The 23291-nt window shown below is 33.2% G+C and overlaps 1 protein-coding gene across 4 annotated transcripts in view; it reads right to left on the bottom strand.

Moving 5' to 3' along the window:
* The window catches only part of LOC113519772 (synaptosomal-associated protein 25), a 33320-nt gene that overhangs the window by 4151 nt on the left and 5878 nt on the right, over positions 1-23291 (bottom strand). The window contains exons 2-8 of one of the 4 annotated variants that reach the window (XM_031913957.2): positions 12677-12767; positions 11772-11813; positions 9190-9238; positions 6216-6333; positions 5548-5676; positions 4928-5072; positions 498-3882 (exon numbers count right to left, since the gene is read on the bottom strand). In XM_031913957.2, coding sequence (XP_031769817.1) covers positions 3820-3882; positions 4928-5072; positions 5548-5676; positions 6216-6333; positions 9190-9238; positions 11772-11813; positions 12677-12766 — 636 coding nt within the window. In that variant the 5' untranslated portion in view covers position 12767 and the 3' untranslated portion in view covers positions 498-3819. Of the gene's footprint in view, positions 1-497; positions 3883-4927; positions 5073-5547; positions 5677-6215; positions 6334-7189; positions 7239-9189; positions 9239-11771; positions 11814-12676; positions 12768-23291 lie in introns of all 4 variants that reach the window. The other 3 variants (XM_026904971.3, XM_031913951.2, XM_026904969.3) reach the window with 3 other exon arrangements.

Below are 23291 nucleotides of genomic sequence, written 5' to 3' on the forward strand. Positions count from 1 at the left end.
TTACAAACTTAGGCCATAAACTCATTTAAAATTAACAAAAGACCAAGCAAGATATAGAATTAACGTTTACTGAAATTGAACAAATGTTGTACAAGATGTAGGTTTACTCATTTAACTACTCATACAAAATTTGTAAATAAGTATTTTACAAATGGAAAATTTTTAGAGCACAACTATTAGGGAGAATGTTTTTTTAGAAAATCAGTCTGTGGCCTATTGAAATAATTAAAAGTGCATACAGGTATTTGAATACTTATGGAAAACATATCATTTATCATGGCGTATAGCCTTACCGATTAATTAAGAGCAAGTAGATATAGAATTTCTGATGAATGATGTAATGTACCTATGCACTTTCTTTGTCTGTTCATATTAATATAAAAGGCTTAAAGCCAAGCCTTACAATATTATGTAAATTACAAAGTGCATATAGCTTGCATAAAATACAAGCTGTGCTTTATTTAAAAAAGTGATTTCATAAAAAAATATATACTCACAGTTACCACCGACGTGTTGTGTCTGTGTGCGTGTGTTGATATGTGCCAGTCTCGTGGCTACTAGTACGTATACAACTGTCATATTGGGGTTTAGTTGATGCTTAATCTGACCGAACTAAAAACTTATAACGTTTTGCATAAGTTTTTGTGAAATTCGATAATCGATCTATTTGACTTGTCCCAATGATAATATAAATTCTAAGCGAGTTAATGATGATTTAATAAACAAAGTTTTGTTTTTCTGTAGCTAGTCATTATGTAAGTTAAATTTTGAAGTTTTTAGACAGTTGTAAATTGTTTTTATATAAATTATTTTTTAAGAAATAAAATAATAAATATCCTACTTTACAATGCACCATAAATGCTCTAATTTACAATTAATCAAGAACAGGTATTGAGGTGAAATTGCGACATTATAATAGGAAACGGTGCTAACATTTGCATATTTATTTATTACTTAAAGTATAATGCCATTTTAGTCTCGTTTACTTTGTTGCGTAGTGCAATATACGTTATCTATCATTAATTACTTCGTATCTCGTACATATCTACAATATAGTTGGAGTATTTACTTTCTATCATAATAATATTAACCTTATACTAGCGATATAAATTGTTGTAGTGTAACGATTTGAATATTTAATTTCATTCATTATTCTTATCAAAACGTTCCATTGGTGCATCGAATCCAAATTCTCTAAATAATTTTGGTCTCAATTATCAAAACAAGAGAAATTAAAGCTGTAAGGGAAAATAATAAAATAAATATTGAAAATTAAATTGTTTATTCTTTTTTTCAAAATAAATAAGAATTCTAAATTTATATTAATTAAATATATTTATCGCTAAGTTAAGAAGCTATATTTTTATTACTAGATATAAATATTTAGCGAATACTATGTCCATAGAAGCAGATATGTATGCGATTAGGGATATGTACAAGAAAGGTTCGGTATTTTTATGAACCTTTTATATTTTACTTATCGATATTTTGTTTTTAATAAAATCAATGATATTATATAAAGTATATAATATTAAGTACCTATATTATGAATGGAATAATAAGTACTCATTGATATTATTTTCTTTTTTTTATAAATCTATTTGAATAAATTAAAACAATTTGAAATTTAGTTGTGTTCCCCGTTATATAAATTTGCATGCATACATGCTCCTATGAGAACAGTATTAGAAATAAAAAATGAGATCTAATGCATTCAGATTTTTATTAGATTCCACGAAGACTTGAATGGCTAAATACTAATCCTTAGTTTCGAACTATTATCACATATCAACTCATTCCTATCGGTCCATCCAAAAATCCCACATAAACGTCCGCCTCTAAAATAAAGTATTTAGTGTCATTGTCACGAGATACGGATTAAAAACAGCCTATAGTTTTCTCTTTATACTTAAAACTTTAGTATATTCAATATGTAACATAGCTATTAAGTGGGCAGCTTTCAATTATGTATTTTAACAGAAATAGTTATGTGTTTTTATCGTTCACCTCGATACGACCAATCCAACACTTATCGACCAATTGGTTTATAAAAAACAACCTACTAGAATTAAAAAATGCAGTGAAAATTTAATCATTAAAAACTTTGCATGAACGTTATCTCAATATTCTTTTTTTTTTTTCTAGCAACAGTAACAGTAACACTACATGTTAACAAGGGGTAAAATGTGTATTCTCAAAATAATGGGTTTGCCCGTTTTAAAGGCCACCTCGCTAACAATTGCAAGTTTATAATCTACTGTCAAATTGTTCGCTTTTTCATTGACATTTACATAGGACATTATTTCAAAACGTAGCTTATAGTCATATAATAATAAATTTTATTTTCTTAAACAAAGTTAGCCTGTAGTACAATATAACTATGACCCCACACTAGGCAATGCCTGTCTCGTGGAAGTCAGAGCTAGAAATTTAACAGTTATAGTTTTAAAGTTATAGTTTAGCTAGAAATTTAACATTTATAAACATAAAACCTAATTATTATGTTTGCAGAAGTTATAAGACAATTTCGCTATCAAGTTTTGTTTTCAATAGTCTTCACAAAAACTTTAAACTTATAAGGATTATTGTTTATAATGAAGTCTAGATAAAATGATAGCTATTAATTTCAGAATACATTTTGAAAAAATGTCTTAAGTAAAATGCCGATAGTAATGGAAAATCACAGAATTTGACGGGAAATCGAGACGTTGCGTACAAAATAGCAAGGAAGCCATCCTTATCAATGATTCACATTTAATCATCGATCCTTACACAATAATTACCTAACCACCTACAGAATGTTATTTAAGACATTCGATTTAATAACATAATTACATAGTGCGATTATTTGATAATTTTGCAATTTCAAATGGCCTACTGCAAAAAATGAGCACCAAAAGACTATTTTAAGATTTAATTTTATATAAAACGCACGATTACGTGTGAGACGGAAAACAACAATGGGGTCGATTCTGAGCCGCTAACATTGTAAACCTATCACTTAATCAAATATTTCAATTTGACTGTTTTATAAACCATCATATACTAAAAAAATATATAAATATAATAACTTAAATCTTTTAAGAAACTTACTTCATTAATGGTTCTGTAAATGTTTTCATTGTGATATCAAATTGAAACTTTATTATAAAGATAGATTTAGTGAAGTGGTACTTCAGAATCGACCCCAATAACAGGTATTACGTTTATGCAAGTGAAGCACGTAAAAGTACGTTGTGTATAAAATATATATTTTTTTACTTTCAACATTTTGAGCTTTTGATGGTAGTATAGTACGGACAGGGTAATATTTTACACGTTAAGGTAGTGTTCACTTAATACAGTACGCGAATACATCAAGATCTTAAGGTTATATTTCGATATATGTACTCGTTTCTCTGGATACGAGAAACACTAAGCAAAATATTGGAAAGATAAATAGTTATCGCCGGTTGCAGAACCATGGGAAGCGTGTCACAATTATATAAAAGTAGGCATAAGTAGACATTTAGTTTAAACGTTATTAGGACAGATGTACAAAATACTAAAATATTGTAACAGGAAATTTTTGTAAGATGAAATGAGAATTTTATTTAAAAAGTCCAATATAAATAGTGGTTTATATTTGACTTTAAACTGTGATTTTATATTAATTTGTGTTAGAGATGTCTTTATTTCGCTTCGGGTTGCAATGTCTAAGCCTCAGTTGTAGATTCGCTATAATTAAGTTGGTGTCCGCAACCGGCGGCGCCTGCGCCGACAGCGACCACGAGACCGCGCGTGTGTGTGTTTGTGTGTTGGTGTGAATGCCGCCGACGTTTACTTGAGGAGCTCGTGCGCGCGCTGGTTCGCCAGCGTTATCCTCGTTTCATTCGATTCGCCCTAAGGACAACACGCGTATTGTTTTTGCTTCGAGTTCATTCACAGCGACTGTATAACTTACAAAAATCTTTATCAATTTTTGTAACTAAATGATCGATTTGATATACCGAAAAAATTGGACAGTGTATTGTACAGTCGCTGTAATTTGAAACGGAAACACATGTTATGTTATATACTTGAAGTGAATGACAGTGTTACTGATGAGGTCTAAGTAGGAGATATGTTAGTCAGTCCAATGGATGTGATACTAGTCAACAATCGGTAACACAATGACAGTGTGGACATATGTGTTCTGGAGTTGTCGGTGGACATGTCTCATGAATTTCCATCAGACGACACTTAGAGGAATAATTTTCACAACAACCAATCAATTCTAACCGCATACACTACGAAGGAGATATGAAAGTACATGCTTCGACTGGAAAGGGCAGAGCTAAGTGACAGTTTGCCAAATAAGCGAGTGACCAAATGTTGAAGGCCAATAAAGCAAGGAAAGTCGCACATAGATCGAGGAATATAGATCGACGATAGATTTTATTCACTTTAATTACTAAGGTGACAGGCAGTACAACTGGATGGTGAAAATGATAATGACTTATGACAACATAGAAAGTATAGGTATATTGGAAAAATTTCATAATATGCCTAATACATATTATAATTTTTTCAATATGACATTTACTTTATTAAAAACATTGAGAGGTCATAGAAAAAGTAATAATCTGAAATAAGATAGTTTTGAATTAAAGAGGATCAAGTGTGCAAGCGACGTGAAATATTTGAAAGAAGATTTAAAAGACACACTAAATATTTTTTTACTTGATTAGAAAAAGTTAAATACAATTTACACTTTGGATTAATTCTTAATTTGGTTATTAAATTTTGAAGAAAAACACTCATGTGTAGAAAGAGAAAAATCAATAAAAAAATCCAACACGATTGCTTTGAAAGATAGTTGAGAGCCCACAACATCGAGATTCGATAGGAAAATCGCGTGCACGCTTATTGATAAAATCGGAACACAGGCGTCGTTGTACGCGGTTACCTTGCGGTTGATACGGTCGATCTGTCGGTTCTGGTTCTCGAGTTCGGAGCCCATGTCGAGCGCCATGTTGCGCAAGTTGCCGATCATCGTGTTCACTTGGCCCATGTTCTCTTCCATCTCGTCCTCGCGGGCGTCATTTGTTATTCTGTAACGCCATTTTCGTAGGTTATATTAAATTCTAGCTTTTGTTCACGTTGAATTGAATCATTGTCTAAACTTCTTCAAAGCTTCTTCTACATGAATTTCTTCTTTATATACTTATTTTTATTGGTATTTCTTTCCACATGTTCGAATAATGTATGAGGCAATATCTAAACTGCTAATTGACTTGACACTAATGTTTAGTACAAGAATATGCTAGTCTGGTATATTATCCCATAGGATTAAATAAACTTCTACTTTTATATTCATCATGCGGCGCCATTTATTTGACTACTTTAATTTTCTTTCTTACACACCTAACAGTCTTTTCCATACTGTATCTTTTTAGTTGCGACGTATTCAGGTGCACAAAGAGACTTGGGAATTAAGACAGAAAAAATATATAATATTCCAATATTATAACAGTCGAATTAATATATTACATAATTAATATTCTTTCATCCTCGATCACTACTGACCTGCCTATGTATCCGGCTTGCGGTCCTATACCATTGCGCTCGTCCATCACCCGCTGTGGCTGGTTGTTGACCACCTTCCCGTCATCGTTGCCTTTCCACGTGCCGTCGTCTTCCTTGAAGGATGCACCCCTGGAATATTATAAGGGGTACATTAAAAATTTTAACTGGATTAATCTTATTTGAAGCTTATTGTGAAATAATGTGTTGCCATTAATTTTATCTTTATTTAAAGGAAAAAACAGATTTAAAACAAAGTCAGCTTAAAATGTAAAATCTTATTCCATAATTTATTTAGTAAGTGTGTATGAATAAAGTTTAAAACTGATATAGGTTTAATCTGACCGTATATAATGAGCCGAAACCCAATATTTTTTTTAAAACTAGACAATTTTTTTAACAAACGTAACCGGATTGTAACCGAATGTTTATACGCAAGGTACAAACTTATTTTGGAAAAAGTTCTTTAGTTTTATTATAGACAAAATATTACATATATAGTATGGTTTCATGAGTAGTATTTTGTTTTAAGTACGTATTATTTTTCAAACTGATTTATTTTTAAGCAATGTTTGAGTTGTGAAAATTCGCTTGCAAGATGTGACATCGCTAACGGTTGCCTAGCTTATTTCCTTTATTCGAGATCAATCGCGATTCCTTATCATACATACTTGTTGCATGGTAGAACACAGATGCCACAACATTTCTCCATTCCTGAGAGATTCTTCTCCGCTTCGCGCATGTCCGCATTGATCTGGTCCATACCCTCCTCGATTCTGTCCAATTGCTCTGTCCACACACACCAATAGACGTGTTATAACCGACCTTGTGCCACACAGCACAACTTTGTGTTCAAGCCCCTACTTTTTGTTTATGAAAAATTATCGCGTTAAACTTTATCATTAAATTTTCGTTTGTAAATTCTCAACGCTCTCGACAGTAACCCGAGCAAAATGTAAGACATTATTGTATGAATGTATGTATATTTACTTTTAACTATTAATTTACATGCATATTTTTAAGAACCATCAGTGTTTAGGGCAATTCTATTATTTAAAATTTACAGTTAAAGCATCTAGTTAGTTAAACGTATTATGGTATTCATGTCATGGTGGTACCTATTTCCATATATGTCTTACACTTGATCAGGTAAAATCTATAATAAAAATATTTCTTTACCTTGAATTAAATGATGTATGTGCTAAACTAAGTGATAATACCATACTTAAGTGGCTAACATTTAGAATGTCAATCGTAAATTCATAAATACTAAAACTCATGCAATCAACATCAAGACTTAAAAAGACGTGCATAGCTAGATGCGTGAGAAAAAACTAAAGAAAGGACAGAATAGATCAAATTAGATAATCTCCGAGTCCCGCATCATGAAGGGAAGAATACGGGACTGCAGAGACAGCTTGATGCAGTTTATTAGCTAGTTTTATTTAATATGATCATGATAAACTGTTTTTACCTTCGGTTTTTATCCATTATAAATATATTGTTAGCACATATCAATCGATATTCAATTTTATAAGAGTCATCTCCATTTAATGAACTTTCACAAATTATCTGAACTGGCATTTCAGACAGAAGCTTTACTAAAATGTGATGCAAAATAGTAGGTACTATACTGGATGCTTACCGCCCTGTTCATCCAGCATGACCAGGGTTTTCATGCCCACCTCGTGACTCTACAACACAATAATGATGTCACTATAGCTCGCCAAACGAATGCGGTGAGGAGTCGGGGGCGGCGCGCGCGCAGGCAGCCGCGCGGGCGCCGCCGGGACTACTCATACTGAACACAACTCAAACTGACAACTAAACATAAAAGAAACGATACATGAATACGGCCGCAGTGGCGCGTCGGCCGCTAACAGCGCAGCCGGACGGCCACCTCGCCGGTGATTATGGAAAAAAATAAATCAACTTAGCAAATGAGCGTAACCATAAAGCCATTCCTAAATGAAACGTGAATATAGCAAAGTATTGATTTAGTTGAAGAAGAGAAATGAACAAACTAATATGTAGTGTGGCGAGGAGCTGCGGCCTCGCAGACAGACACAGATCGCATCGAGCTAACAGTTACAGACCTACGGAGCTAACATTAACAGTACGCTGCTAGCCATGGAGATGAAGGCGTATACCATTTAATCTATACGTCCAACAGATACACTCTGTAAACGCGCATTCATATCAGTACCGCAGTTCATTACGAGAAGAGAACAGTAGATTCGGAAAGATAAATAAATATACCTATTAAAAAGCGTTCCGATCAATATCAACGGAAGAACTAAACAGATTGCGCAGCTCATTCAAATTAAATCTTCAGCAAAAGATAGAGTAACAGTCTTTTGCGACAATTAGCAACGAACGGCCATCGGGCTTATCTATTTACACTATGTCTTCAGTCATCCCCACCGAAACAGAAACACACGCAACATTGATCTGAGATAAGTCGTTATTTAAGAGAAACGTCAAAGAAAAACAAAGAGATTAATATTTAGTTAACTGCACATTCAACACAGACGTTCTCACGTTTCGACTACCCAGTGTTCATTTTAACTCTTACCGCCCTGGTGACTCAACATATGAAGCGCTTGCCCCCCGGCGTCCTCGCTCTATACATAAAATACAAATCAAAATAATATATCGTAGGAGAGAGTATCGGGGTGTGTGGGTGGGGGGTGCGGTGCGCCGGAAGGATACGGCACGCACGAGACGCGCGCGGTGCGGCGGTGCGGTGCGGCGTGGCGGCGGCGGGCGTGGGGCGTGGAGCGTGGGGCGTGAGACGCGTGACGCGCTACGGGCGTGGCGGCGGCGGGCGGCTGCGTGCGGCACGCGTGCGTGCGAGCGGCGCGGCCGGCGCGTGTCACGGCTCACGAGCTGGCGTGCCCGTGCCCGTGCCCGTGTCCGTGCGCGTGCGCGTGCCTGCGCCCACGCGGCCGCGGGGCAGCTACACGCGCCGCCCGCGACCGCTCGCCGCTAACACACACTACTCGATCCACAACGACATGCATGCAGTGAAGCTTGCAAGTAAAACCAGATTCAGTTTCATCTGTGCTCAGTTTCATATGATTCATGATTATTCTGTGTGATGTTAAGAGTCGTGCGTTGAGGAGAAGCGTCTCGAATTTACTTTGCTCGTTCATATATTCGTTTCATGTGATTTAGGTAAAGTTGTTAATTTAGAGTCGACATCTGGAATGCAGAATGTATAAGTATCAGTTCAACCGAATATATATTTACGTTTGTATATTATGTCGAATCGTTCAATTTGCCTGATTTAGTAAGAGATAGAGCTCGTTGTTAAGTAGTGCAGTGGTGTATAAAATCTACGTAACGAACAAAACATACAAAGATGTGGGTTTTCCTTGACCAGATGATGATCAGATCCGTGTGTAAGAGTTATCAATTGTAAAACGTAGAAGTCTCCGTGGATGCCCGCACCTTTGCATTGAGTTAGCAGTGATGAAATTTTAAATTAATAATTCAATGCGATACCCCCTTAACTCTTCTATTTCGACGAGCCCGTCTTCGGGTCGGCTGAAAACCCTACGGCGCTTGAATAAGATTAGCGAGAAAAGTAAAAAAGATAAAATTGTAAATAATGTAGTGTTGCAAATTTTGCAGATCACTCACCTCCCTGGTCGTCTAGAGCGACCAGAGTACGAATGCCGGCCTCCTTGCTCTACGCCGCAGAAACAAAAAGTCACAGAGCATGTTAGTTGTGAGGGGTACAGTGAAGTGAGTGGACAGTGGGCATGCGAGGGACGCGAATGCGACTCACGACACAGTTGCTGTCGATCGTGTCGCGTCGCACACACGCAGCATGTAGACGTGTTCATGTACAGTACATGTGTAGAGTCAATTATCTTTCGTATAAAGTCGCTGCGTAGAATACAATGTACAGGCAAAAGGACGTATTCCACATTACCGATTTTACATTTCTTGTGACATGTCATAAGAGTTGGTGATGTGAAGATTACCTCCTAATGTCTAATCTGTGTGGTTTGGAGTAGAGACAGTCTGTTTAGTGTTGACATCATACCCTCAATGTTTACATATATTATGTGTTATCATTGTAAATAATTGTATGCGCGTACAATTCTTGACGAAAAATATCCGTATTTATTAACAAAAGAAATATCTATAATGTAATTAATAAAATAATATTTTAACACATAAAACACCAAAAACCAATAAAATAACAAAATTTGTACAAGTAATAAAAATAATTAATACATTCAATAATAATACAGCAATGTGGATAATTATGTACTAATTAGGTACTGATAAAACATAAATAATATTTCATTGGTTTGTATTTGTGTGAGAGTTAAAACTGGTGTATCTCGATATATTTGTTGGAGTTCAGTGGCAGGTACGGGGGTGTGTACGCGCCCATATTGATAGTATTGTGAATGTTCGAGAAGGCATGAAATCATACAACATAATAGATTTACAGTCAACAACAGAGAGCAGCCACTACACAGAAACCTAAGATACAGAGTCAACTAAAACAGGATAGAACGAACATCAACATACACTGATCTTAGTATGTGTTGCAACCATTCGGCAGTTGTCAGTGTTAGGATGTTAGAAACTTAACAAGTTCGAGAGAAAGACAAGGATTAAATTATTGATAGAATATTTTATGATGTTGCTTTTGAAGAGTATAGGAATAAATATCAGAAAGACAGTAAGAAAGTAACAGAAGGTGCGTATGAGAGTAGTGACTCAGCCTCGGGGGCGGATTCGTTACTCGAAAGTCCAGGTTATAGTGAGTGGTACGAGTTGCCGTCCAAGTAGGTACAAGGGTTTCATTTCGAAAGCAGGCCCAAGCACAATGGATCAACCAGACAGGTAAGCGCACGTCAGGGGACAAATTACATAACTAAAGGATAACTAACATCCGAGAAGTATTTTCAAACTATAGTAGGACTTGGAATGTTCTCTATTGTCAATGATGGGCTTCATGCTTTGGAACCAAAAACAGCAAATTGGGCAGAATATATCGAGAGTTGACGGTTAACTAATTTACGGTAATATTATTTATCAGTTTAATTATGTGTCAAGTAAATGTGATCACGTTTCAAATCTTGGTAATTACTTTATAAATTAACTGTCAACTCCAAGGGCCGGATTGCCCAGAAAGTTAAATTTAATCACATAAAATTTACAATACTACGAACAACATAAAGGGCTATAGAGGTCTCTAACATTTTCGGACACAATTAAGGCACGGATCATGCAACACCCATTATGTATGGTTATAATAACATATAATACTGATTATATATGATATATTATAATTGAAGGATATCAAAATAAAACGGGAAATTGGAACCGAAGAACTACAATAGGTAGATATACATATACATTTAATACAAATAAAAATTATATTTAGCGACATCGATACACAACAGCCAGGGATAGCAGAGGCTGCGCCCTAGGGGGTACTGTGGGACGGGCGTCGGAGACCAAACCGAGCTTGGGGCTGTCCAGGACACTTCCGCTATACCCCTCACTCCCTCGCATCGAGAACACCTCTCTCACAGATGGTCACAAATAATCACATAACCAACATAACAACTCAACGTAAATAAACTATGAGGGGAAACAAACGTTTAACTCCAACTGAAACGCATCTACGAGTCCGCACAGATCTATCATCTAAATTAATTTCTAAATTAGCAATAGACATGGGAACTCTTTCCAGTATTCTCGTTGGCTTGTAAAATCAATTAGATCAGTTTATAAAGATAACACATTATTTAAATTATGTTTTTTGCACAGAAATCTCAAGACTGAACTTGATATAAAAACGAATTTTAATTTAAAACACTATTAGAATTCAATTAATGTTCGTTATTTATATCAATTTCTTGACAAAATTAATTTCGTTACGTAAACGACAGACAGGTTTTATTAATAAACTTAACAAACATGAGATAGTCTTATTTGGGAGGTATTCTCGACATTTCTACTATGTCACTCTCCCTTTTAATTTAATTATAGGTATCTTTATGTATAATAAAACTGTCACGGAATATAGTTTTTGTAAAATTATTGCATTTAATTAGTTTGATGTCCTTGGGTGATAATGAACGAAATTTATATTCTGTGTCCCTATATTTCTAGACAGTTCTATTTAGATTATCATTGATATCAAATATGTGTCTTATATAAATAATTACATATGTGAATATATACGAACTCACCTCTTCACATAGTTGCATCATGCGCCGTGTGGACTCCAACGACTGAAATTTTAGAAAGATAATATATTACTGCAACTGATTTATTCTATTAATAATTTATGTAATATCTTAATTTTTATGATGTAGATTGGTAGTTTGTTTCCACATAAATTCATAAAATTTAACATTAAAAAAAAGTAATAACTAAGTTTTTCGCCTACTTTTCTCAGCTGAAATTATATTCTGAATGGGTAGTAGATGAATTACTAAATTAAAGTTTTCTTGAAAGAAAATAAATTTTCTTTCTACTAAAGTTAATTAAACCGTAATGAAATTGTTTATATTTATTATATATCTATCTATTTGCAATTCATTACAGCATATTAAATAAAATATAACATTTGCTAAATACAATAATTTACCTATTATATTTTTCATACATCAATTATTGTTATTATTTCAGTTACTCATTCTACTTTGCTAAACATCGAAGAAGCAAATGTGATAAGGTGTTTAGCCATTGGTTTTTATCAATCTCCTGCAACATATTGAGGGTCGTTGCTTCTTGTTATTTAAAGTAATCAAAAGCGAAAGAAAGGAGAATCCAATTCATTAATTCAAATAAATATAAAAAATATTACGATTAATAATATTCCGCGAGGAACTTTGTACAAAAGTTGTCTGCTTTGGTACATGTCTCACTTATGTATCTGCCAAGAAGCAACGGCTTTGTTTCGATTTGAAAAGTAGGATATAGCACTGAAATTATAGAGTATGGAGGTATAGCTCAGGAATGGCAACGTATGAGGGGTACCATGAGCATCACAGCATATTCTGTGAAGTGCATGGTGTGCATATTTAGGCGATCGTTTAGGTTATCGTTTGCCATTTTAAGAAATAAAAAAAAAAAAAAACATAATGCTGACCTCATCGGTGACTTGTCCAGCGCGCATCTGGAGTTGTTCGAGTTCGCTGCGCGGCGCGCCATTTTCCGCTGGTGGCGCTGCTGAAGGCATCCTGGAACAACACAGCAACGTTTTGTATATAAAAAAAATGTAACATGATAATCATCAGACATTTTAAATTTGGTCTTAACTGTAATATTAAAGGAATCTCATAATCAGCTAATAACGAAAAACAGTTCATATTTTTTTTTAATGGATTCTCATTGTCATCATGAATCTTTAAATCATTTGAGGTATGAAAAGATCCTTAAAAAATAATTTTCTTAAAGTAAGATTGAGAATAGGTATATTGAGAATTAAATTATTACCCCGAGTTCAGAAAAACAATGTTTTTGTCATTAATATTCGGAAGATGATTCTTCCGAATGCCCTTCAAGCTTACACGTGGCTTTAATAAAGCCTTGTTGATCCATCCAACCACAACAGAAAACAAAAATGTATTCTTCTCCTCTCCATGTATTTTTTATCCAATTTTTGCACGCGCAATGACGGAAAACAGAAATAAGGGTGAAATTAGTTCGAACATCTCGTTGTTGTTTAGTTTAATGAAAGTATTAAATTAACGCCTACATGTTATGGTTGTTTCATTAATTTGGAACACTGCTGCTTAAACTGCTGTCCTCGAGATTTTTCACTTTAGCCTAAAGTTGTCAAGAGTCTAGTGGGCTCTATCCAGGCTCCTAGGTTTTCAAATTACTTAGGTCGATCTTAGACTACTGAATATTAATATAGAGCGTCGCCCGTCTTTGCCACAAGGACAAGTCTCATATTAACAAATCAATAATGTATTAAAATAACAAGATTTTTTAATATCTCGTAGAGTACTTAATTTTTATAAACCTTCTTATAAAAATATGAAATACTTTTGAGTAAAAGATACAGAAAGAAAAAATACCTATCCATAATTTCTATTTCTACAGTGAATCCTTTACAATGCAAATTGATAGACTTTGGAACTCCCTCCTAGAATGATATATATATATATATATATATATATATATATATATATATATATATATATATATATATATATTATATATATATATATATATGTGTGTGTTTTGCATACATATTGAGTTATTAATTATAGTTTATTATGCACTAACCCTACAGATACTTTCTGCTTCCGGGTTCTCAAGGTAGACTGGAAGGAATCCCTTCAAGGGATAAATTCATCTGCGTACCTTCTCATTTTTATAACCTAATATCAGTGTTAAATAAGAATGTACAATAAAGAATATACAAACAAATGAAAATTTACGTTATAAAGACCTTATTTATCTTTTTAAAAAATCTTAAAATCATATAGACGATAAATTTTTATTATCACTTTAACGCAGAGGGTCTAACCCTTGGCAGAATTAAGTTAACAAAAGGTGAGGCAAGTTCGATATGAGTAACCTTCGCCTGAGACTTAGGCGAAGGTTACTCATATCGAAGTTAGGCAGTAAGTCTTAGTAGTGACCTTACGTTTGCAGTTAAGAACTGATAAACTAACAATTGAATTAATAGTTAACCAATCATGTTTTTTAAAACAATCAACTAGTAATGTAGTCACCATCTATGCTAAGTGGATATAGTTATGGAAAAATAATTTTGTAATTCAAGTTGAGTTTTTTTCAAGTGTAGATTAGAATGATTGTCTAATGGCACGGCTTTAATTTATAAGACGGCGATATTGTTTCTTTAATTCTTAGTAATTGTCTTCAGTCCATAGTGAAGTTTGGGCGATCTGACGATTAATGTATCATTTAATAAATATTATTAGAAAATAAATATATTACTTTAATTTTTCTCATATCCAAATAAGTATCAATTTCAGAAAGTATCAATTTTGTTGTGAGCAATATTGGTTTATAATGTTTACATTTTGGATGTCAGAGTTTAACTAGATTTAAACGCGCCGTGAACTTTTCACAAAATATTAAGCCACTTCGTGTATTACGTATCCAACCCAAGCAACGTGCCTAGCAGGCTTTGCATTTTTAACCATTCCCATACTAGACAAAACGGGGCGCAAACGGTGTCTAAAATGAATAGTTAACGGGACTATTTTCCTGGGCAGTTTGTTGTTATATTCTGCTTTTATTATCTAGTTGAATAGTCTACCCAAATAGTAATTTTGTATCACTTTCCTGAATTTTCATGAATTTGCCATTTCGTAATAGTCTTTTTTGGTTTACATGACAAATTTTTGTAGATCGTTTTGCGATGTTCACGGTATTATTCATACACAAATGTATGTATCCATTAAAAATAACTGATACAGTCGATAAAGAACTTACATTGCTGTGTTTACCCTAACTTTTTTTTTCATGGGTGAAAATGGTATGGTAACCCTGCCTGTGCTAACGGGATACGCTGGCGGAGCACCAGTGAAGGGTGATAGATGAGAATGAAAACAGGCCAGTTAGCCCATCACGATGAATTCATCAAGAATTAACCATGATAGTTTCCACGGAGAACCGCGAGGAGGTCGACTTGGTTGGGTATATTGTTAGCAATGGGATTCTCAGTCTCCATTACTAACAATCCCTTTCCCCCCTGTTTACCCTAACTGAATGTTTAGATTTGCTTTTTTGAGTGTTAATGAATAAATTATTATAAGATAATTTAGTGTTAATATTATTTGTAATAGCAACACTATTTTATTTTTAGAAGAACAATACAGAATAATAAACTCTATATATTATATAGACGCGGCAATAGGATATACGTGACCTTGAACGCTAGCAAACAAAGGAGGGGGTTACCTCATTACCCTCGCTTACACCACCCCCATTTTATAGCCAGTACCTACTGTTTGCGGCCGGAGATTACACTTGAATAACATTCAAATAATGATACTATAACCAATGATTTTCTAAAGATACATTACTATGCTCAGAAAATATCAGATTTTTTTTTAATACAGCGATACTACACATAAGACATTTTACCATAAACGTTTCAAATGTTGATCCTTATATTATTCTTACAGACGTTTATAACTTATATAAATAATCTGTATACCTAAATAAAAATCAATTGTAGAATATATGTATAAACGTAACAACACTTCAGAATTGCGTACTTATTTTTTGTTTTGTTTGTAATTGTCAGGACAAGGTTTGTATGAAAGAATAAAGAGCAGGTAGTAATAAATAAAATTATTGGATAAATTATATGGCGCCGTTTAGTATCTGTCTAAAGGATGTAATATATTTGTAAATTAATATATATATATATATATATATATATATATATATATATATATATATATATATATATATACACATAAAAAATACCAAAACCAAATTAATTACTCATGAATACGAATGTTTGTATTGTGTGGGAATTGATAACGCGATCATTGGAAAATAAAATAAGGTATAGATTAAACCGTTACACCATCGATCGGTCACCACTTAAGAAGTATTAAGTGATAATTATTTATAGAAAAGCTAAACACTCTATCACTATGTTGACTAGAATTTGCATACAGGAGAGGGGTTTAAGATCAATACGGTAACATTGAAGGACCAAAGCTATTGATCCCGGCTAAGTTTAAGTTGTAGAAAATTGGCAATTTTCCTGTTCGTATTGTCTGACCCACTTTGGTATGGACGTCTGGTAAAGGTTGGCACGACTCGGCAAAATGTACGATGGCCCAGTATATCACAACTCAACATAAAATATATAACTGTCTTTTTGAATAGAAATAGGCTGTAAAAAAGGAAGGACGTGCAACTTTTATAAAAGTACAAAAATAACATTTCTTTATATATTCTCTTGAGATATTTATGAACTTATGGATTCATATAAAGTAAGCTATTCTATAATTAGATCATGTTTTGTAGTGAATATATATGTAACAACAATACGTATTGTTATCAGAATTGTAGGAAATCAATGAGCTATCTCGTCGATAATTAGCTTGTAGAGGAAGGGAAATATGAATAATTGACATGTTATTGTAACTATACGATCAATGAATATGATTGATGTCTCAGGAAAGGAGGTTGGAAATGATTTCTGCAAAACGTCTTTTTTAATAAAATTGTATGCCATCTAAAACTGTTCTATTTCATTAGCTTTCCTTTTTCTAAAATCCAAGCGTACGAAGTTGTGGGCAATAGCTAATTAAGACATAACACCCTTGTTTAAATATGCACAACGAATAATAAATTTGAATATTTAAAATAATAATCAAAAATTGATATACTGATTTTAATGATATTTTAACCAAGGTCTAACGAAAAAAATCAAGTATTTTTCAAATAAGATTGAATAAATGGAAAATTCTTTATAGTTCCCCTCAAAGAATGATACAGATTACATAAGTTGATAATGTGCATAAAAAACATTTTAATTACAAGAAACAAGACAAAGAGGAAACAATTCTCATCCAGGCAACCTAAGAATGGTCAGGAATAATTAAAGTAGCGTCTGATCAAGGTGTAACAAAAAAAATAAGACTAAAAAAAAGAAAGAGGGTTAAAGATGAATCTCAATTTAATTATACATTTAATATAGGTTCTTTCATTAAAAAATTAAGAAAAAAAATAACAAATTATTCAAAACCCTAATAAACTATAATTCATAATTCTAGTCTTAAATAAATTAATAAGGAAGGAACTCACCGAATAAATAAAGATATTGACAGAAAAGAGGATTATGGAGTTTGCGAACAATAAAGATAATTATGAAGGATTTTCAGGACGAGGGTGATATTTGAATAAGGCCCTTGTTAGTGTTGTTTGTAATTTGTCGATTTTAAATGGGTATTATGTTTTTGAAATAAATTGACTTAATACTTAAAAAAAAAAAGCTCTTAAGAATTCTAAAATATAGTATTTTTATCCGTCTTTACTTAGTTATCAATATGTCTAACTAAATTAGATTCCTGTCTGTAATGATTAATTTTTTTTATACAATTTAGAATGGCAATCAAGCTGACGGCCCACCTGATGGAAAGTGGTAACCGTCACCTATAGACATGAGCAGTACCATGGACATAACAGAGTATACTATTTCGCCCATGATACCCCCCATGCATTGCCATTCCTGAGGACTTAGGTATTATTCCTCCGTACCCAGTAAACTCACATGATATCCCACCCATCAAACCGAAACACAGCCATGCAAACACAACTGCTGCTTTACGGTTGAAACACGAATAGGACAGAGGTACCCAAGCAATCGACTTTTCTACAAAGTCTGCTTCTGGTAAAATAAAATAAATCAGTACAGAAAAAAAAATGAGACTTTTGATAAAATAAATAGCATTGGCAGATATGAATGAAAAAATTAGTCAATGAATTATAAAAGGAAAGTAAACATTTTAAGTGCTAAAATACTAAGCATGTAAGAATTAAATAGTGGGAATGTGGTTGTGGATAGAGTTGGTCGATTGCGTGCCTCACGTTCATTGCCGACCTTTGAATTTTAATGACGGTGGCGCAGAGGTTACCATCTCAAACTGTTCTTGGTACGTAACCTATTATAGAGGGTAAGTCGTAATGGATAAATGGATTGAGAAAATAGGTTTCGGCTTGGTATACCCATTACGACTAAACCTGTATATTGTAAACATTCTAGTTCATCTATTACTATATGATAGAATAAAACTAACAAGTTTTATTGTTGTTATTTATTGTTTAGTAAAAAAAGCGACTTGAACCGTGAATACACACACAATAAATTACGAGATATTTCATTATATGTGAATTTAGGACGTAAACGTAGACGTGTGTATAGGTTGCTGGGCAATAAACAATTGTATTTCAAGGGCAGCTTCAATTGATATAAAATATGGGATGGAGTGGCGACCTCAAATACATTGCTGGGAGTGGATGCAGGTGGACCGTAAACAATCAGGACCATTCTTTATAGCAGTCTTTGGGGGAGGCATATATTCAGTAAGTGGATGGATAATGACTGTGATGTTAATGATGACGATGATAAGATTAATACGGAATTATAAACACAAAAATCGTAAAAATGGAATGAAAGTGATATGTCCCATTTTTGGACTTTAGCTATTGTATACATTGCTATGTATAGGTTATAAATGAGGTATCATGTGTATACTAACATCTATAAATACAGTATATAATGATAATAATAATAGTAATCGAGTGTAAGTGAAAATTATGTTAGTATGCACATAGCATCCACTAATAGGTACCTCCATTCATTCAGAGAATAGTGAAATTGCGACACATTACGTTCATCGATTTCCTTACTTGTGTCTACTTGCACTGTAATAACAATGGTATTTTAAGTGCCTTAAAAAGGGCATGGTTTTCAGCTTTCTTGTACTTTCATTTTGACTCGTACTTAAGTACATGGAAATAAATATATAGAGACAGAGTAAAAAATGATTTGGGTGGTTGGTCCTTAGTCCGTGAATCCGTGTCTCATAATTCAGTAACTCGTCCTGTTTACCTGAACTTTGTGAGTCATCATAGCGATCATCGTCATAATTTTAGTCGTTAATTGCATTTCTGAACATAGGCTTCCTCCATAAACTGCCATAATATAGTTGAGGTCGTCGCTACATTTAGTAGATGTCGCTTTGCATTAAGTTTGTTTACATAGAATCCTCAATTCCCTATCGGTTGTCGATGGTTGGAATTATATGGGCCTGATCAAAGCCTTTTTTTAGTTTTCATAAAGATATTAAGGTTAGGTTCTTTTTAACACGGGTATTATTATGAGTTACATATTAAAATAAAAATATGTTTATGTATGTATATATTAGTAACTATATAACAGTGCGTTACCTACATTTTGCCTTTTTTAATGTCTTCGGCTAACGCAGGTCGCCTTTTTTATTACTTTTCAATAAAGTGTAAATAAATAAATTCATTTATTTATCTCTAATATCCTGTTGTTTGTATTTCTCTGAATTGTCTTATAATAATAGGATCGGTTGAAAATTAGAGATCCTGATTTCTAAACATTATGTAAACAATAAAAACAACAATTAATCATTGCCGAAAGGCACATTCCACTGATTCACCGCGAAGTAATTAGTACTAGCTGTAACGTGATTGATTAGAAATGTGATCTTACATTTAGAAGTATCTACAGAGGCACTAATTACAGTTTATAAATAACTTCATTTTTGTTTCAATATGTTATCAAAATAATATTAGAAACATAATTTTTTCCACCGATTTCAAAAAGAAGAAAGTGCGCATTTTGCTCATATTTTTTTTAGTATGTGATATTTTCGCTTATACTGAACCGACTTGAATAATTATATTTTTGATTAATATTTACAATTTTAATTTGGTACGATTGAAGTATTAAATGAAAAACTTTTATAAAATTCCATTTTATAATTGAAATTGAAAACGCAATATGGGCTTTCAATTTCAGTATTCAATTATTGGTTAAAATTATATTTAAATTTGATAACAGTTTGTTACCACAAAGCGGACGGCGGTCATAATCTTAGCATTTGCAGAGAGATTGCGCTCGGCGACGACGTAGCGCGTCCGCGGCCGCTGGAAAATCAATAGTCGCGCGCACATCTCGAGCTCTGAAGCCAGAGTCAGCTACATTGTTTACTACACATGCCTTAATTATACGAGACATAGTGACGTCGTTAGATATAATTTTCACACCTTGTCTTATATTGTGATAAAAATAGCGTTAGAGGAAAGAATTCTGTTAACTTTAAACAATAAAATTGAAATAATTAGCATTTTAAAACAATGTTCTATTAATAAAATTGGAATTTTTTCCCAAAGGAACATGAATTGATAAACGACAAAACATTTTGATGTTGAAATACGAAGGACCTAGTATATTAGCGCCTATGGGCAGCTCAAGACATTTTGCAAGTCTTACAATTTTTTGATTTAAGAAAATTCTATTTTAATATATTGTACAGCATGTGTAAAATCTTGGTTTTATGTATGATTACCGACTTTGAATGTATACAGGGTGAAAACTGTATACATACGGGAACACATTCTATTACACGGCGTCTTAATACATGATTACAATATATGTAATTATGCCGATGATATACATTGCAAATATTCATGGCAAATGTACCTATTATAGCATCAAGAAACATCAGATAAATAACTCCGAATCTCAATACAAATCCTGTGAGATTCAACCGCCCGAAACAAGGGTTGACGTGTAAAAGTATTCGCCGCCCTTCCAAAGGATTTACAGACATGACCCTTTTGTAGATTCGTCATCTTTTTAATGTCTGCTATCATCCTACAGATTCCGTCCACGTTTTGGAGAGCTTGTAGTGAAAGGATTGTGTTATAAATATCTAGAATCTTGATTCGCGCTACGAATGACTTTGAAGGTATAATTTTGTCTTCATGTGAGGGTATTTTTATATTTCGAACATACCGTATAAACTTAATAAGAAACCGATTAAAACTGGACGTGTATAAATTAAATATTTATTTAAAACCATAAAACTTCAGCAAACAATTTGGTCCGCATGATTGGGGTAAAAATAAGCCACCCCTTTTGCATCCAAATAAAAGCTGTTAAGGCAGTAAGTGGTAACAACCAAATCCAGTTTCACATTTATATAACAAGTCAGAAAAGTTTGTTCAAATACGTTAATCTCTGGAACAACCAGTCGGATTTAAAAAATTCTTTTTGCATTTAGTAACTAATTTCTTAAGGAAGGTTATAACATAAAGATATGATCACGGTTAGAATCTTGCGAGATAGTATAAAACATTAGTAAGAAATATAAGAATATGGTAGGACATTTAATTTACAAATTTAGTTTTATAACCATTTCTTTTGATTCAGAAATATTTAGTCAGATGGCATGACAACCATTACCTTAAAATAAGTATATCAGGTATATATATATATATATATATATATATATATATATATATATATATATAAAACAGAACGTAAACTTCACTATTAGTGGAATAATATTCGTATTTAACGCATACCACCTGCCACAAACGACTGGCTTTTCTGATAACAAATGACGAGAATAACTCTATAATATCGTGTTGCGATTACGTGGCAACTGTGCAGTGTAAAGATGTAATTGTTATGAATAAACATAGTATAGAATAACGATAGTGAATAGCATTTGAAGAGAATGAAGTAAATCGCATATAGACTTCTCAATAGAGTTGGGATATTCTTTATAATGGCTCGTTTCTCAATGTACTCGGTTTGAAGTAATTTTTAGAAGCTTAAATAGATATTGGTTTAATGATGGGCCATACATACATTGTATAGAAGAAAGTAAATACAATCGTTTACCATCGCTATCAATAACTTTTTACTCCAACAAACATTAAAAATCGATGGACTTCTTGTGGAAAGCATTCTAGGATGTACGCTGTGCAATTATGCCTGGTATAGAATTTACCACTCCTTTATTTCTCGTAGGTGTCTTTATTGTGTATAATTTATATTGGATACATTAGAAGATTTAATATACAATGGTTGACTTATCCCATAAAGGAATCTTATTGTTAACGAGTGATGGTTAGCAGTGTCTCTCTTAAAACATTATCAAAGGCTAACTGCATTGATATTCCGCCTGCCAATCGTGGCAACTACTGGCAAAAATCTCCTTATAGGAAAGGTCTATATTCAGGAGTGGAGAGTTAACGGCTGATATAATAATAAAAATAGGTTGACACGTTAATGATGCAGTTACAGAGAAAGGTAGCCTGCTAATTTAAACGTTATGGTTAACGAAGGCATTCTTGTTGTTCCTCGAGTTATGAATTAAGTGATGACTTGAAATATAAGCTGTATCAACAGCATATAGGCTGAGCTAATGAACGTAGATAACGTGACGTTCATAAACAACATTTCATGTTGAGCACGAGTACTACCTGTAACACTGTTATATGGATTGTAGTTGAGTTTTTTTTTAGTAAACTTCTTATATCCATTCATAGTTGGCAAATAAAAATATTATGCAATTGGAACAAATATCCGGATATATGTAAGTAGGTTGCAATTGGCATTATTAATTTAAGTAATTACTTGATATCAGAAACAGAGGATACGAGAGATTGCACATATCTTCTTCTAGCTAGGTAAGTTTCAGTGTACTCGAATATCGTTATTTAAAACCGCCAAAGCTTTAAAGATTTTTATTTTTCAAGGTCGTTGTTCATATTTAAAAACATACATGTTTAAAAACGTAGTCCATTCATCGTCTTAAGACATGTCAATTTTCAGGAAAAGACGTACGTGCAATAATACAAATTATAAAAGCAGAACAAGAGACTTAAATAAGATTAGGGTACAGGTGATATCCTGGTATTCGTACTATTCCTGTCTACAGATGTCGGTTCTGATTTTCCATCAGGTGGGCCGGTAATTTGTTCCATAAAAAAAGGTGGTTAGTTATCGCTTGGTTTTTTCTTGTTTCTGGCGAGAAGATTGAAGTATGAATAGACTGTATCATGTCAAAGTGTCGTGACTCCAAAAGATACTGAAATATGTATCGTTATTTTTGAGTGACACATTCAAATGAAATATGTATGCGATATGTTCATTCATAGTTAAATACTATACCTCAATAAAAATCTTCATGAGTAGAAATATTATTAGAATC

The sequence above is a fragment of the Galleria mellonella genome, unplaced genomic scaffold (assembly GCF_026898425.1).
Source record: "Galleria mellonella isolate WM207_F2 unplaced genomic scaffold, CSIRO_AGI_GalMel_v1 utg65, whole genome shotgun sequence".
Classification (NCBI taxonomy): domain Eukaryota; kingdom Metazoa; phylum Arthropoda; class Insecta; order Lepidoptera; family Pyralidae; genus Galleria; species Galleria mellonella.